The following is a 13,471-nucleotide window of genomic DNA, read 5'->3' on the forward strand; positions in this document are numbered from 1 at the left end:
GCAGGCAGGCAGACAGGCAGACAGACAGACAGACAGATAGATAGATGCAGAGGCAGGCAGGCAGACAGGCAGCCAGACAGATAGATAGACACAGAGGCAGCCAGACAGGCAGGCAGGCAGACAGGCAGACAGACAGACAGATAGATAGATGCAGAGGCAGGCAGGCAGACAGGCAGGCAGACAGGCAGGCAGGCAGAGGGGATTCAGGTTATTAACATACATTAGTAGTTAGTGCTGTGGATGGCTGAGGTAACACTGGAAGAGCATCTTATTTTTTTGCTGGTTGAAGTGAGTCTTTTGGCCAAACAAAGAGGGAATACTCACTAGTTCTGACAGATGCCGGAAGCTTCTTGCACTAGCGGGACAGCTGTATTAAAGAACAAAGTGTCAAACATCAGAGCAACGTCTGAAAGGTGTAGAGAGGGAAGAGGTAACTGGAGGGTACTGATATAGCGTGTGCTTCCCGGGACCGGGAAGGACGAGCGCGACAGAGCGGCACTGGGGAGCGGGGCAGAGACGGCACGCCAGTGAGACGCTCTTGATTTACAGGTCTTATGCAGCAGATGGGCCATGGGGCTGTGATTCAGACAGAGGATCTGGGAGAACATAAGGGAAAAGCCAACAGAGATGCAACAGTCTAGACGAGCTAAAGAGCTAAAGTCTGCAACCCAAGCCATGTGATGAGGGAGACCTCAGACTTTGTGAGAGAAACACAGGCTGGTATTGGGGGGGTACGGGCTGGAGAGGAATTGGCTATAGTCTTAGACTTGGAGGCAGAGACAGCCATGCCATAAGCTTCAGAGATATGCATGGCAAAGGATCAATTATAAGCGCCAAAGGGCCTGGAGAAGACGCACAATTATCTGTATTTTTCTGTGCGCAGCTTCCTGATTGGAGTGTAGTAGGAGGTCACATGACAGGTGACCACAGGCCGACAGGTGGAATGCACGCTTACCTGCTAATATTACCAGAGGATTCCTCTGTCAGATTTCTGACGGCCCAGAAGAAAGGAGTTCCTAATTCGCATGAAACGACGGTTATGTTTGGTTCCGCTTGCCTCGACAGGGCCGAAAAGCAGGCCACCAGCAAAAGCACAAATCAGTGAAGAGCAGGGAAGCACTGCCACCTACTGGCACAAATGGAATTGCACAAGAAGTTCTAAAACTTTTGAAATTTTGGGTGTATAAAAAATAACATAAAAATGTCTCCCACGTTACTATTTTCATAAATTTCTCATGTTTAAAGACTCTTTCAAACCCAGCAGTACTTCCAAAATACTTTCAACACCTACTCTGCAATCCTTTGCGAATCCTTCAGTTGTATAATAAATCAGTAAATATGTCACCATCAATGAAGACTGATCAAAGGCTTTGTGAAGGCACTCAGCACTTTGATATCATGCAGGGAGATGCAGGACGCAGTCGGCAACAATCACATCCTGCATGATAAAAACAATACAATGGTTAGATTTAACTACACCACAGGGTACTCAGTGTGCATATGCTTATTAAGCAATCACCACACACACTAAACATGATCTAACTATCTATCTACAACCTTCTCTAAATGGATAATCAAATACATAAAACTGCAACTTCAGAAAGTCTTCCACACACAGCATAATGTTTTTGCAGAATTGCCTTCAACATGTATTCACAAAGCAGTACAGTGTTGTAGTCAAATTAGTATCTAAATAAGATATTAAGAAGAAAACATTTATATCCACGGAGCAGCAGTTAAGGACCAGACCTTAAACTATTAATAATCTGTTACTAATCATTTACTAATATAACAGTAAATAAAACAAAGATTTACTTACAATTACAAACAAAATATAGAAATGCATCACAAAGATATTACTCCTGCCTAACAATGTATTCATTATAACTGAGCTATAATTGATGCCCAATTACAATTCATTTCTGAACATGCCTACTGACCCATTACTTTATATTTGCAAGTGGTTTACAAGCTCTTTGGTAAACAAACAAGAGCAAGAGATAATTGTAACACATTTCTAATTTTGTTTGTGACTGAATCTTTCCATGAATATATTATCATTATTTAATAATAACCTGACCAGTTTAACGTTATGTAACAGAAGGGTGTACCAGCTCTATTTTCACTGCCTACTAGTGGTCAAAAGGATGAACTGCACCAGTGTGGCCAAGCACAGGGACACCACTCAATGTCAGATAATAATATAACAACCATGCAGTTATTGGGTCGCCTGATATCTGCACTTAGCAAGTATATTGAGGGAGAAAACTGATTTACAGGCAAGTGTTCTGATGGCATTTCAGTTGGTGACTAACTACGTGTTAAGATCCTGATTTTGAAGACCACCCGGAGATGAGTCAAAGAGCATTTAATCGAGTGAGTGTGAGCCGAGAATTTCAAGTAAATTCATGTCTGAGTGAGCATGTTGCGCTAGACAGGCTGGTGGCTGCTGGGATTGGCCGAAAACCCAGAGGGCTACATCAGGACCTCAGATAGGGGCTTAGTGCTGGGAACCAAGCCGCCAGGAGAAGCCCATCAGTGCTCCATATAAATGACAGCAGGGGGGCCAGACCTCCAACCCTCCGCAATTCAGCGGGTCTATCTTAAAAGTCACGGGGGGTAATTTGGGGGGAAAAAACAGAAAACATATGGGACTGAAAATAAAGGCAGGGGAGATTTCCCTAGTCTGTTTGGGCACGGCGATTCCGAGAATATGCAAGATTGTTCAGGGTCATTTCAACATTCCATCACTTAGAATACAAATTTAGATCCAGCTTGGAGGTAATTACACAGTTACAAATGTCCCTCACACTGAAAAGGGCGACTCACAATAGTCCAAAGCCAAACATTAATAATAAACAGATAGCCTTTAAATTAAACCGTTTATTAAGAAACTTTTCCAGTGTAAAAATACAGCCACAATATATGGTACAGTTAATCCGAGGCATGCGCATGGTGCAAGACGAGATGGAAACTGGTTTTTAAACGGATTAACAAAGCAACAGGTTTTAAAGTGTAATTACATACCTGAGAATAACTAAACATGCCCGGGATGCGAATCGACAGATGAAAACCAAGGCAATCATTTAAATAATGCAAGAAAGAGAAATCACACATCATAATTAACACCAGATGCCTGAATGCTGCAGAACTAATGTAAGGTACAGTGTTAAGCGGGTTCTGCAGATCCAAGCCAGTCATAGCAAGCGACAGTCTGCACTGTGACATAATTCTTCAGCTATCCTTTCCAGTACATCTTTCCACAGGTATGTAAACACTGTATCTACTGGCGCGCACACACACACACACACACACACACACACACACACACACACACACACACACACACACACACACACAAGCATGCACACACCTTTATGTATGCCGTTCCTGCTGGCTGAGATGCAGAGATGCAGCGTCGTCAGTGATCGGTTTGAGAGTCAAACACTTGCTCGAATGTGCACACGCACCTGAAGGTGCTCCCAGGCCCTTCATTTTTCACAGCTGATGACTCATGAAGACACCTGCATATCTTCTGAAAGTGAGGCCTCCAGGTTTGACCCAAGACTTCTCTTTTTCACACCAGGAAGAACAGCAGAACTTCAGCTTGAAATCCTCGAGCATCTATGGGGGATCTATGGCATACTGGTGGTATGCAGCACATGACCTTTGACCTCTGAAGCAGCAACCCATGTGACAACCCACAAATATACATAGTCAGCATACATGGACAAGATATGCATTACAGCTATAAAATGAAGCCTGACTCGTATGTAACAACAAAGGGGAATGGGGCGCCATGAAGACAAGCACCAGGAGATCAAAGACCGGCAGTTCCCTTAAACATCGAGAGTTTGAAATGATCACACACAATCTGGCAACCACACGTTACTGGGAGGGGTGGGGTTCCTCATCACTGAAATGTCCACCTCCACCTGTGCAGGGGTCAGGTTTCCACACCAGGGCAGCGCAGAGCAGAGCCTAGCTCCAGGAACTGGAGGGCCGTAGGACCCAGGGGGAGTTCATGTGATGGGTATCCCCACAGTCAAAGTGCCAGCTAAGTCCAAGACCAGTGTTTCCCAATCGGTCTTCAGGGGCCGGCAGACAGTCTATGTTTTTACTCCATCCCAACTCCCGGAAACAAAAATGTGTACTGTCAGGCAGGGAGCTGGGAGGGAGCAGAAACGTGGACTGTCTGGCTGGGAGATGGGAGGGAGCAGAAACGTGGACTGTCTGGCTGGGAGATGGGAGGGAGCAGAAACGTGGACTGTCTGGCTGGGAGCTGGGAGGGAGCAGAAACGTGGACTGTCTGGCTGGGAGATGGGAGGGAGCAGAAACGTGGACTGTCTGGCTGGGAGCTGGGAGGGAGCAGAAACGTGGACTGTCTGGCTGGGAGATGGGAGGGAGCAGAAACGTGGACTGTCTGGCTGGGAGCTGGGAGGGAGCAGAAACGTGGACTGTCTGGCTGGGAGATGGGAGGGAGCAGAAACGTGGACTGTCTGGCAGGGAGCTGGGAGGGAGCAGAAACGTGGACTGTCTGGCTGGGAGATGGGAGGGAGCAAAAACGTGGACTGTCTGGCAGGGAGCTGGGAGGGAGCAGAAACGTGGACTGTCTGGCAGGGAGCTGGGAGGGAGCAGAAACATGGACTGTCTGTGGGCCCCTGACCAGGTTGGGAAAAATTGCCCAAGACTCATCTAGTACTGGAGGACCCAGGTCCACCCTTGGGTGCAGGAAACCTCAAAACCCCATGAGCACATCGCGCTCCTGGACGCTGGTGTAGAAGGGCTTCCCGAAGACGAAAGAGTGCAGGCCGGACTTGAGCTTCTCAGCCAGGGCCATGATGATGTTCAGGTCGCCCTCGGAGGTCAGGTCCAGGTCCGTCTTCAGGCTGCGCAGCGAGCGAAAAGGCTTCTTCCCCTTCTGCCTGCAGAGGGACGGAGAGCGGACCTGTCAGAATGTCAGCTGCCGGGGTCCGAGAGACAGCCCTCCTACACACAGCTGAAACACAACCACACCGACCCCTCCCACTGCCAAATGAGTGTTATTCTGGGAGAAACACTGACACAGTTACGTGTACGGCCACCTGTTCCGGGCCTGAAACTGGGTATATTTTTTCACTGTTAGTTTAGTTAGCTGTAGACCAGATATTTGTGGATGGTCTCAGATGACAGAAAAGCATGTAAGAATTTTACAAGATTTAACTTAAAATCAGAATTTAAGTTATTAAAAAAATTATTATAATTCTGTTTTGTAATAATAATAATAATCTTTACATGTGACACAAAAAAATGGACGAGTTGGCTTTTGAAAGGAGGGAATGCGCAACGACTCACGTCTCGTCCTCGATGTACTTCAGCAGTGTGAGGGCCTTCCTGTGCAGCAACAGCAGGAACTGGGCCAGGTAGGTACTGCGCAGGGACAGGCCCGGCTTCAGCAGGAACACCTATGAGGGGTGAGCCCAACGTGAGTGACAGCAGCATCGGCTAATCACGAATGGGATCTAAAATCGAGGTGGAGTCAGGACTCTCGGGCAGGGGTGGAGCTATGGACATGGGGACATAAGAAAAAGACTGGAATCTACTGAAGGAGGGCGTGGCCAAATAGAAAGGGCACAGCTTACTGAAATGAGGGGGCGGGGCTTACAGCTGGTAGACTAATCAGGAAAGGGACATATATATGGCATATATATATATGAGAGGGGAGGAGCAACACAGAAAAGGCATCACTGACAGGCATAACCAGCCAACCCCCCCCCCCCCCCCCAGTAGGCCCTCACCTCGTCCAGAAAGCCCATCACCAGGGTGTCCTTGTGCATGACATCCTGGAAAATGTTCCTGAAAGACACAAAGACTGTCATCTAAAGGTTTCTCTTCCCGGCTCTGTGCACAATTGGCCCCTTAAGCCACAGGCTGCCCAGGCTACAGATTAGTAGTGAGCATCTCCAGCCAGCACGAGAGCTCACAATCATTCACGTTTTTACACGAAAATGAAGCTGCATCTGATGTAATTTCCTACAACGAGAAACACGACGGACTTCCTCTGAACAATCCAATTAAGATATAACGTGTGTTCGTAAAAATGTACCCTAGAATCTCTAGAAGGTTTTTTTTCCAGAATTATTGATTCTTTTATAATAAAAAAACACGTCATATCAGCAGCTGTCAACTCCGTCCTCGACCCCTCTGCCGATTTACACAGCTGATTTGGTTTGTCTAGCTAACCAACTCTTTGATTTACTGCAGTGTTTCCCAACTCGGTCCTCAGGGACCCAGAGTCAGACCATGTTTTTGCTCCCTCCAAGCTCCCTGCCAGACTGTCCACATTTTTGCTCCCTACCACAAGCTGAGGGAGCAAAAGCATGATCTGCCCCTGGGACCCTGCAGAACTGCTTGGGAAACACTGATTTATGGGGTTCGAGCGGCCAGTGGCGTTGGAAGCTCTTGTGGCGCGCTTAGCCAGCTGCACCCCCCACCCTGGCAAACTGCAGACGGGACCGGCGGGGGCTCGGGGGCCAACGTACAGGTCAGGCGTGAAGGTCTCGTCGGTGTGGATGACGGTATCGGGCAGCACGTCGTCCTCGCCGGCTGCCTTCCAGAGCGCGCCCAGCTCGGCCCGCATGTAGCGCCGCTGCGTGTACACATGCTCGTGGCACGGAGGCATCTGTTTCACCGTGTTCACGTCCACGTCGATATGCGTGGTGGGGTACGGCGAGTACAGCACCTGCCGGAAGGGCAGCACAAAGCTGCCCGTCGAGTCCTGCCGGGCCAAACCATTCAGTGTTTGTCTTTATAGCGCCTTTCACGGTGCCCCAAGGAGGAGCAGCAGTTGTACTAAATGGTTCATGATACAGAGATAAAGGGAAGACAGATGGAAATTGTCGGAAAACAGAGGAGGAGAGGAGACCTTGCAGGCTCAAGCGACTGAGCAGATCAGGCCACGAGGCTGGGATACACACGCGCACACACACACACACACACGCGCACACACACACACACACAGACACGCACACACACACAAACACGCTGTACAGATACTCCAGCCCAGCTGGATGACAGCTTACCTTGAGCAGACCCTGAACGAAGAGTCCGGTGTCGTAGGAGAAAGAGCCGTCGCTTTTGCAGAGACGAGAGCACCGGCGCTCCGTGGGCGTGAGGAACAGGCACAGTGTGCGGACGATCTGGGGGGAGGACGGTTACTAGCATGAGGGTCGGGGGCAGGAGAGAGGAACAGCTGGACCCGGTTATAGGCGATTTATACAGTAGAGGGCAGTGTTGCGCTCATACCTTGTTGACTTTGTCTGGGTTGCTCCCAACCACCATTGAGCAGCCGCAGGTCTGCAAATGAGAGCTGATGGCCCTGCCAGAGAGAGGCGGGAAAGGCTTAGCGCCCACCGGGCCCCGGTGAGCCTGGAGCCTGTCCAGGAAGCATGGTGGGGAGCGTAACCAAACGCGCTCAGACAGCATGCATCGCTAGGACATGCCATTAACCTGGCTGTGTAGCATCTGGACCGCAGGAGTGCAGCACAGGTGATAAACTGAACTGCTATTTACATGGATTCATTTAGCAAAATGACGGACAAGTGAGGATCAGCCAGCATACCTGGAGTGAAGGTGATATGATTACACTGCCGGCCATGGGATTTGAGCCCAGGACGTTCCGGACACAAGTACAGATAGCTAACCTGCTGAGCTATACGGTGCACCTTATGTTTACGTTTTCTAAACTGAATAAAGTGAAAGGTGACTTCCTGAGTCGAGCTCTGCTCGAGCGCTGGGGTGCACTTTACTGAGGATAGGGCGTTTAAGGAGCTGTGACAGGCCGCCCAATGGGATGGAAGGTGCTGTGATAGGCCTCTCAATGGGTCCTGAGGCAAGAGACGGAGGCAGGTGACATCACTCTGCTGACCCTGGGATTTGAACCAGCAACCTTTCAATCACAGGCACTGTATCTTAACCCACTAAGCTACTCACCAGCCCCCTAAAGGGAAAGCACAGGAGGCTGGTTTATGGAAGTTTCTGGGTTAGTGTTTCCTCAGTGGGCGGGGGCGTTAGCACATTAAGGGAGCTGGGGGGGGCATGCATCTTACTTGTGCAGGAAATCTTCGTGACAACTGTCCCCGATGTCATCGTCATGCAGGACCGTGTCCTTAATCTGAAACATACCAAAATAAACAAATAAAATAAATAACTAACAATGATAATAATAAGATGAGCTTAAAGCATCAAACATTAGACAAGGTCAAGCAGAAACACATCAGAAAGATCAGTCTTCAGGGGTTTAAGTCAGAGAAGTTTGGTTACAGTTTAGCCTGCATTCGCCAATAAAAAGAATTTTGGACCAAATTAGACGGGACCAAAGAGATGGCACCACACAAGGCATTAAGGCGTGTTCAGCTGAACACTAAATAACCGTTTAGCAACATAAAGATGTTAAACACCCAACCCTGGGCTAAACAAATTTAACGGGAGGCTGGACTCTCCTGTGGAACAGGAAGCTGAGATGCACACCCAGAAGCAGTAGCCAGTGTAAGCAGTGTGTTAAAGCGGCACTGCACACCAGGCAGTAACCACGGGAAACCGCCGGATCTCTGAGGGGGTCGGCAGGCGAAATCCTCCTCACTAAGGCCCCCACCTTCTGACGGCAATCTCTCCACCGGCAAAGCTAATCGCACGCCTCCAGTCAAACAACCAGGAACAGCTACTATTTACTGTAATAAATCAATTCAATTAAACGTATAAATCTGTGTGGGGAGTAGCCCATAAGCCTGGGATTGGACCCTTTTATTGCAGTACGGTTTAAAGGATTACCCCAGCAAATTCTCCTCCTTTACACTGCCAACCTGAATTTAAGCTTGGAGATAACAGAGACAGCACTGAAAACATGCATTTGGACTAAGAAAGGAAACACAAGTCAGCATGCAAATCACATACCAAAGATAAGACGATACACTAGAGATGTTCAGGACCAGAAAGTACAACCAACCAGTTGAGAAGTTCCAGTCTGTTAGTTGGAACAAAATCATGGTCTGCACTTTTACTGCCTGGACCAGAACTATCCAAATCTGCGATACACTGAAATGAATATGGACCTGAATATTGCCCCCTATCGTATGGAGTCTGCAACATGATCCCACGTGTCTAACACTGTTCGAGCTCAGTGGCAATCGTGGTGTCAATCAAATGTGACAAGAAAAATAAATCAAGAAAATCTGTATCAAATTGCAATTTCTGCTGAAAATGGTTCCCTTGATTCCCGTAATTCAGCGTTTCTCAGATGTTGGGATTAAGTACCTTCGGATCAAACCAAAGCAGTCAAGTGCCACATGGGTGAGTAAGTCACAGTAACAAATTCCCATGGTCTTCTGCCACACCACCAGGGGGCGCCCGACATACGGCAGGTTAATCCAGCTATCGGACGGGCCAAGCCATAAACATTAACATTCTTTTAACATTCATTCAGGTTGCAGGAGGGTCATATTTACCATAAATGAACAAAATATTAATTACATTCTCTGAAACGTGAACATATTTCAAGATTCATTTTACGTCGGGTACAAATTAGCAGACTAGCCTCTCATTGCGGGGTCCATTTGTCTTAAGCAGCAATGGAGACAAAAAAAGGTCAAAATCAAACAAGGAGAATGAAAAACAAAGAGAAAAAGGGATGGGCAAAAAAGTTAAATGGGGGATTGATTTTGTGAGCTAGTTAACCATGTCGAGTCAACTGCTGGGTTTCTCGTATATGACACAACATTAGTTTTTTTTTTTATTGTTTGTATTTAGGAATTTGCAGTGACTTTAATTTTGAAGAGATAACCATTTAGCCTCAATACGGCAGCCTTTGTTGTGACCGCTGAGCGCATCAGACTTTATTACTTATTTACTTTGTGCAGGGTCAGACGTTATTACTGGCGTTTACACTGTTTGTGTCTGGGAAGTTGCAATGACAGTCAGGATTGTAGTTTGAAGGGATTAAAGAAACTTGGGATAATGACTGTTGCTATCTTTATTTCACCAAAAAGGAAGAACTTTTACTTGAAATAAATGATGATGATGATTTGGGTCTCCAAATCAGAGGAAAACACTGGCTGGGGGGGTGGGGGGTAGACGATTTATGCGTGTGTGTAGATTTGGACGACTTCAGAGCCCATCTACACATCACTATTTCAAAATAAATGGGTTTTAAATAAAAGGTTTGCCTATCAGAACGAGAAGCAGAGACTCACGTCGATGTCCTCCGGGACACTGTGGGTCTTCATGGAGGACAGCAGCTCCATAATGGGGATGATCTCCGACGTCAGCACCGACACAATGTTGTAACCCTGGAGGATTAATCACAGTCAGTCGCCGGTTACCCCGGCAACCACGCAACATCAGCAGCTTTTTAAAGTGCCTAGCACATCCAGTTTTAAGGAATCTCACCAGAGCAAGGGTAAGATGGTGATAGCCAGCCGTGAAAATGCCCCCCCCCCCCCCCAGGAACGCAGTACCTGGGCTAAAGCATCGTGACAGCTTCCATCCATCTAACCCAGAGCACTAAGACACCCGTGAGGATGATAGATCCTCCGTTCGGGCACATTCATCTACCTCACAGCTGATCTTAGAAACAAGTGTAATTCACCATTCCCTGCACTAGAGGGCGTCCAGGCATTCCAGTACACCTACACTGTACGTTTACTATAATATATTACACGGGGACCATTCAAATTAAAGACAGACTTATCAACAGATGTGTTAAATGTACTTATGGAGTTTTTTCACCCTCTCCATTGCTTCCTGGAGTTCCAGTAGCCAAACACTAACACTAAACGATATTAACTGTAGTTGTTAATGTTGTTTAGACTGTCAATTTTCACATCCTTGAATAAATTTTAATTTTACTCAGTTGTCTGATGCTTTTATCCAAAGGGACTTACAGTAGAGGGAAGGGCTACAACTAATTTGTGATCCCTGGGCTTTGAACCTTTGACCGTTGCATCGATAGCACAATGCTCTACTTGTTAAGCAATGGTGCCAAGTCTCCATTAATCACTCTGAAAGGATATATGAGGCTTAGCAGACCTATGCAGCTGTGAGGCTGACCCCGATGTTAGCGCTAGTGTTCCAGCACGTGTGCAGGATACAGAGTTAGCTGTGACAGCGATGCCATGCCCGAGGACAGCCCCACCTTCTGCATCCAGATGCGGCCCTTCCGGATGCTGTGTTTGAGCCTGTCCACGCAGATGGCGTGCAGCGGTAGGTAGAAGCCCAGCTCGGCCTGCGGCAGGATGACGGAGAGGGCGCAGGTGTTGCGGTCGCCTTTCAGCTCGCCGTCGAAGATGAGCGACACTATGACCACGCCCTTCTCCGAGAGCACAAAGAACTTGACGTCGACGGCACCGCTCTCGGCACTGCGCAGGATCTCGCCGTTCAGCGTGTGGTTGGCCAAGAAGGTGATATCGCCGTCACCCAGTTGCACCGCCAGCGCCGGGGGGCCCCGGGGAGCCCAGATGTGCCGCACGCGCGGCCCCAGGATGTTGTCCCAGTAGGCAAAGGTGGCGGCTAGCAGGGGACAGGCCCCATCAACCGCCACCTCCGTCTTGGCCACGGCCGGGGACTGCGGGGGGCAGCCCGACGACATCTCCTGGGGGGTGTCTGGAGCCTGCCTCTGGATGGGGGTCTCCACACCAAGCTGTCTCTGGGGGTGAGATTAAAAATGTTAACATTTCCAATATCCTGGAGGAAACTGTTTGTAGTCAAGGGCGTAGGAGAGAGTTTGACATGGGGGGGTGGACAGCTGCATAATGGGGGTGAGGGGAAGCTAAATGAAGGCACACCCCCCTGCTTGTAGTTACAGACTGCACAGTTCACGGTTATACAAAAAGACCTCACACACACACAGACACACCAATTTCTATATAAAGTTTAAGAAGTGTAACACATCAAAATGGTAATAAGTTAATAAGAAAATTGGTAGGTTAATTCAGAACAATTCAGAAATAAAGAAAAAGAAAAATCAAGCGAGTCTTGGCACCCATATTACTGCCATCCATCTCATATTTGAACCTTATAGAGCATTTGCAATAATGATATGCTCGCATTCACTCAACTCTAAAAAAAACTTTTAGCTGCTTCGGTTGCAGCTGTTTGTAGCTCACCCTGTAAATCTTTCGTAAGATGCCTGTCCCGTTATATAAACTTTAGCGAAAGAGAGGACATTACTCCGTGTAAGTGTACATCTCCGAGGCACTACGCAGGCGTCGCATTACCGAGGACATGTGGAGAGAAAGCCTTCATAAGCAAACAGACGGCGGCTCCATTTCTGCTTACCATACTGGCCGTTTACAGGGAAAAGGACGTGTTGCATTGTGTCTTTAGGATCGTTTCAGTAATTATAAGAAATGTATGCCTGTATATATGTATTCATATATCTTGGTTATCTAAACATCATTTTCAATGCATGTAAACCTCAGGAACTTCACTTGACTCTAAATGCGGATATCGGATAAAATCCCTGCTTTATTTTGACTAGCTACCTGTTTAACACTGAGGGGAGCAAGCTGCTTCACGAAAGTAACGGCATCTCCGGCTTTAGTATTACTCAGTCGGCACACAAACGTGTTTAACAGAAACGTTTCGAGCGATCGACTGTTATATTTTTGAATATCACGAATGTCATGGTACTTACAGCGTGAAAATACCGGATTAATAGCCCACTTCGGTTTTTCCACCGTTAACAGCGCGTCCTTGTCCTTCATTTCCGCAACACTTCCTGGTGTGACGTCACAGCCCGTAAAATAAACACGAGCCGCGGCGCCGTCGCCCCCTGCCGGCCGCTGGACGTATCGCCCGACATGAAACATACGGCGCTACGTGGAAGCATGTCTCTACCACGAAATCGTGGCGTGTTCTCATTACCAGCCTCCATAGGGATAGAACAGGCGACAGGGGGCTGTGGTCTCAGTCTGCCAACAAGCCTGGGTTTAGAAGCTCCATTTTCCCATTATTGTTTTTCAGTGGATGCATTTGTCAGTCTGTGGCAGCCACACACAGAGCTGACTCATTTTTGCTCCTGGGTTAACAGCTCATGTATATTCAGTTGCCACTTTATTAGATACACTTAGGTAATACTGGGCAGCACCCACTTTTTCCTCCAGAGCTGATTCAGCAGCAGGCAGGTTGTGTGTAGAGAAGCCATTAAGCGTACTACTGCTGTATCGAGCTGTTTATTAGTGCTTGTGGCCTTCCTGTTAGCTTTAATGACTCTGGCTAATCTCCTCTGATCTCTTTCACTAATGTTTCTTTCTTTTTTGGCCATAGAAAGGCCATTTACTGAATGCTTTTATATCCATCACACCATTTTCTGTAAAATCTGGATGCTGTAGTGTGTGAGAGTGCCGGGTGGGAGGCCGTCTGACATGCGGGATGCTGGAGCCGTCACTTACGGTACCAAAATTCACACCACATTCAAAAACAACTGGGATCGGGCATC

General features: G+C 47.8%; 1 protein-coding gene and 1 long non-coding RNA gene across 2 annotated transcripts; both read right to left on the reverse strand.

Moving 5' to 3' along the window:
* Positions 1-324: 324 nt before the first annotated feature.
* LOC140582708 (uncharacterized) lies at positions 325-1,380 on the reverse strand. The gene is made up of 3 exons (XR_011985525.1): positions 1,292-1,380; positions 956-1,126; positions 325-367 (listed from the first exon to the last, which is right to left on the reverse strand). It is a non-coding gene; the product is annotated as an uncharacterized lncRNA (long non-coding RNA).
* Positions 1,381-2,868: 1,488 nt separating this feature from the next.
* On the reverse strand, positions 2,869-12,756 carry c9orf72 (C9orf72-SMCR8 complex subunit). Its single transcript, XM_023790525.2, has 10 exons — positions 12,668-12,756; positions 11,168-11,677; positions 10,227-10,322; positions 8,088-8,152; positions 7,285-7,357; positions 7,062-7,178; positions 6,522-6,757; positions 5,778-5,835; positions 5,335-5,444; positions 2,869-4,925 (listed from the first exon to the last, which is right to left on the reverse strand). The coding sequence occupies exons 2-10, from the start codon at positions 11,618-11,620 to the stop codon at positions 4,739-4,741; spliced, it is 1,395 nt and encodes a 464-aa protein (XP_023646293.1). The 5' UTR covers positions 11,621-11,677; positions 12,668-12,756; the 3' UTR covers positions 2,869-4,738.
* Positions 12,757-13,471: the final 715 nt, after the last annotated feature.

This window comes from Paramormyrops kingsleyae, chromosome 25 (genome assembly GCF_048594095.1).
Source record: "Paramormyrops kingsleyae isolate MSU_618 chromosome 25, PKINGS_0.4, whole genome shotgun sequence".
Classification (NCBI taxonomy): domain Eukaryota; kingdom Metazoa; phylum Chordata; class Actinopteri; order Osteoglossiformes; family Mormyridae; genus Paramormyrops; species Paramormyrops kingsleyae.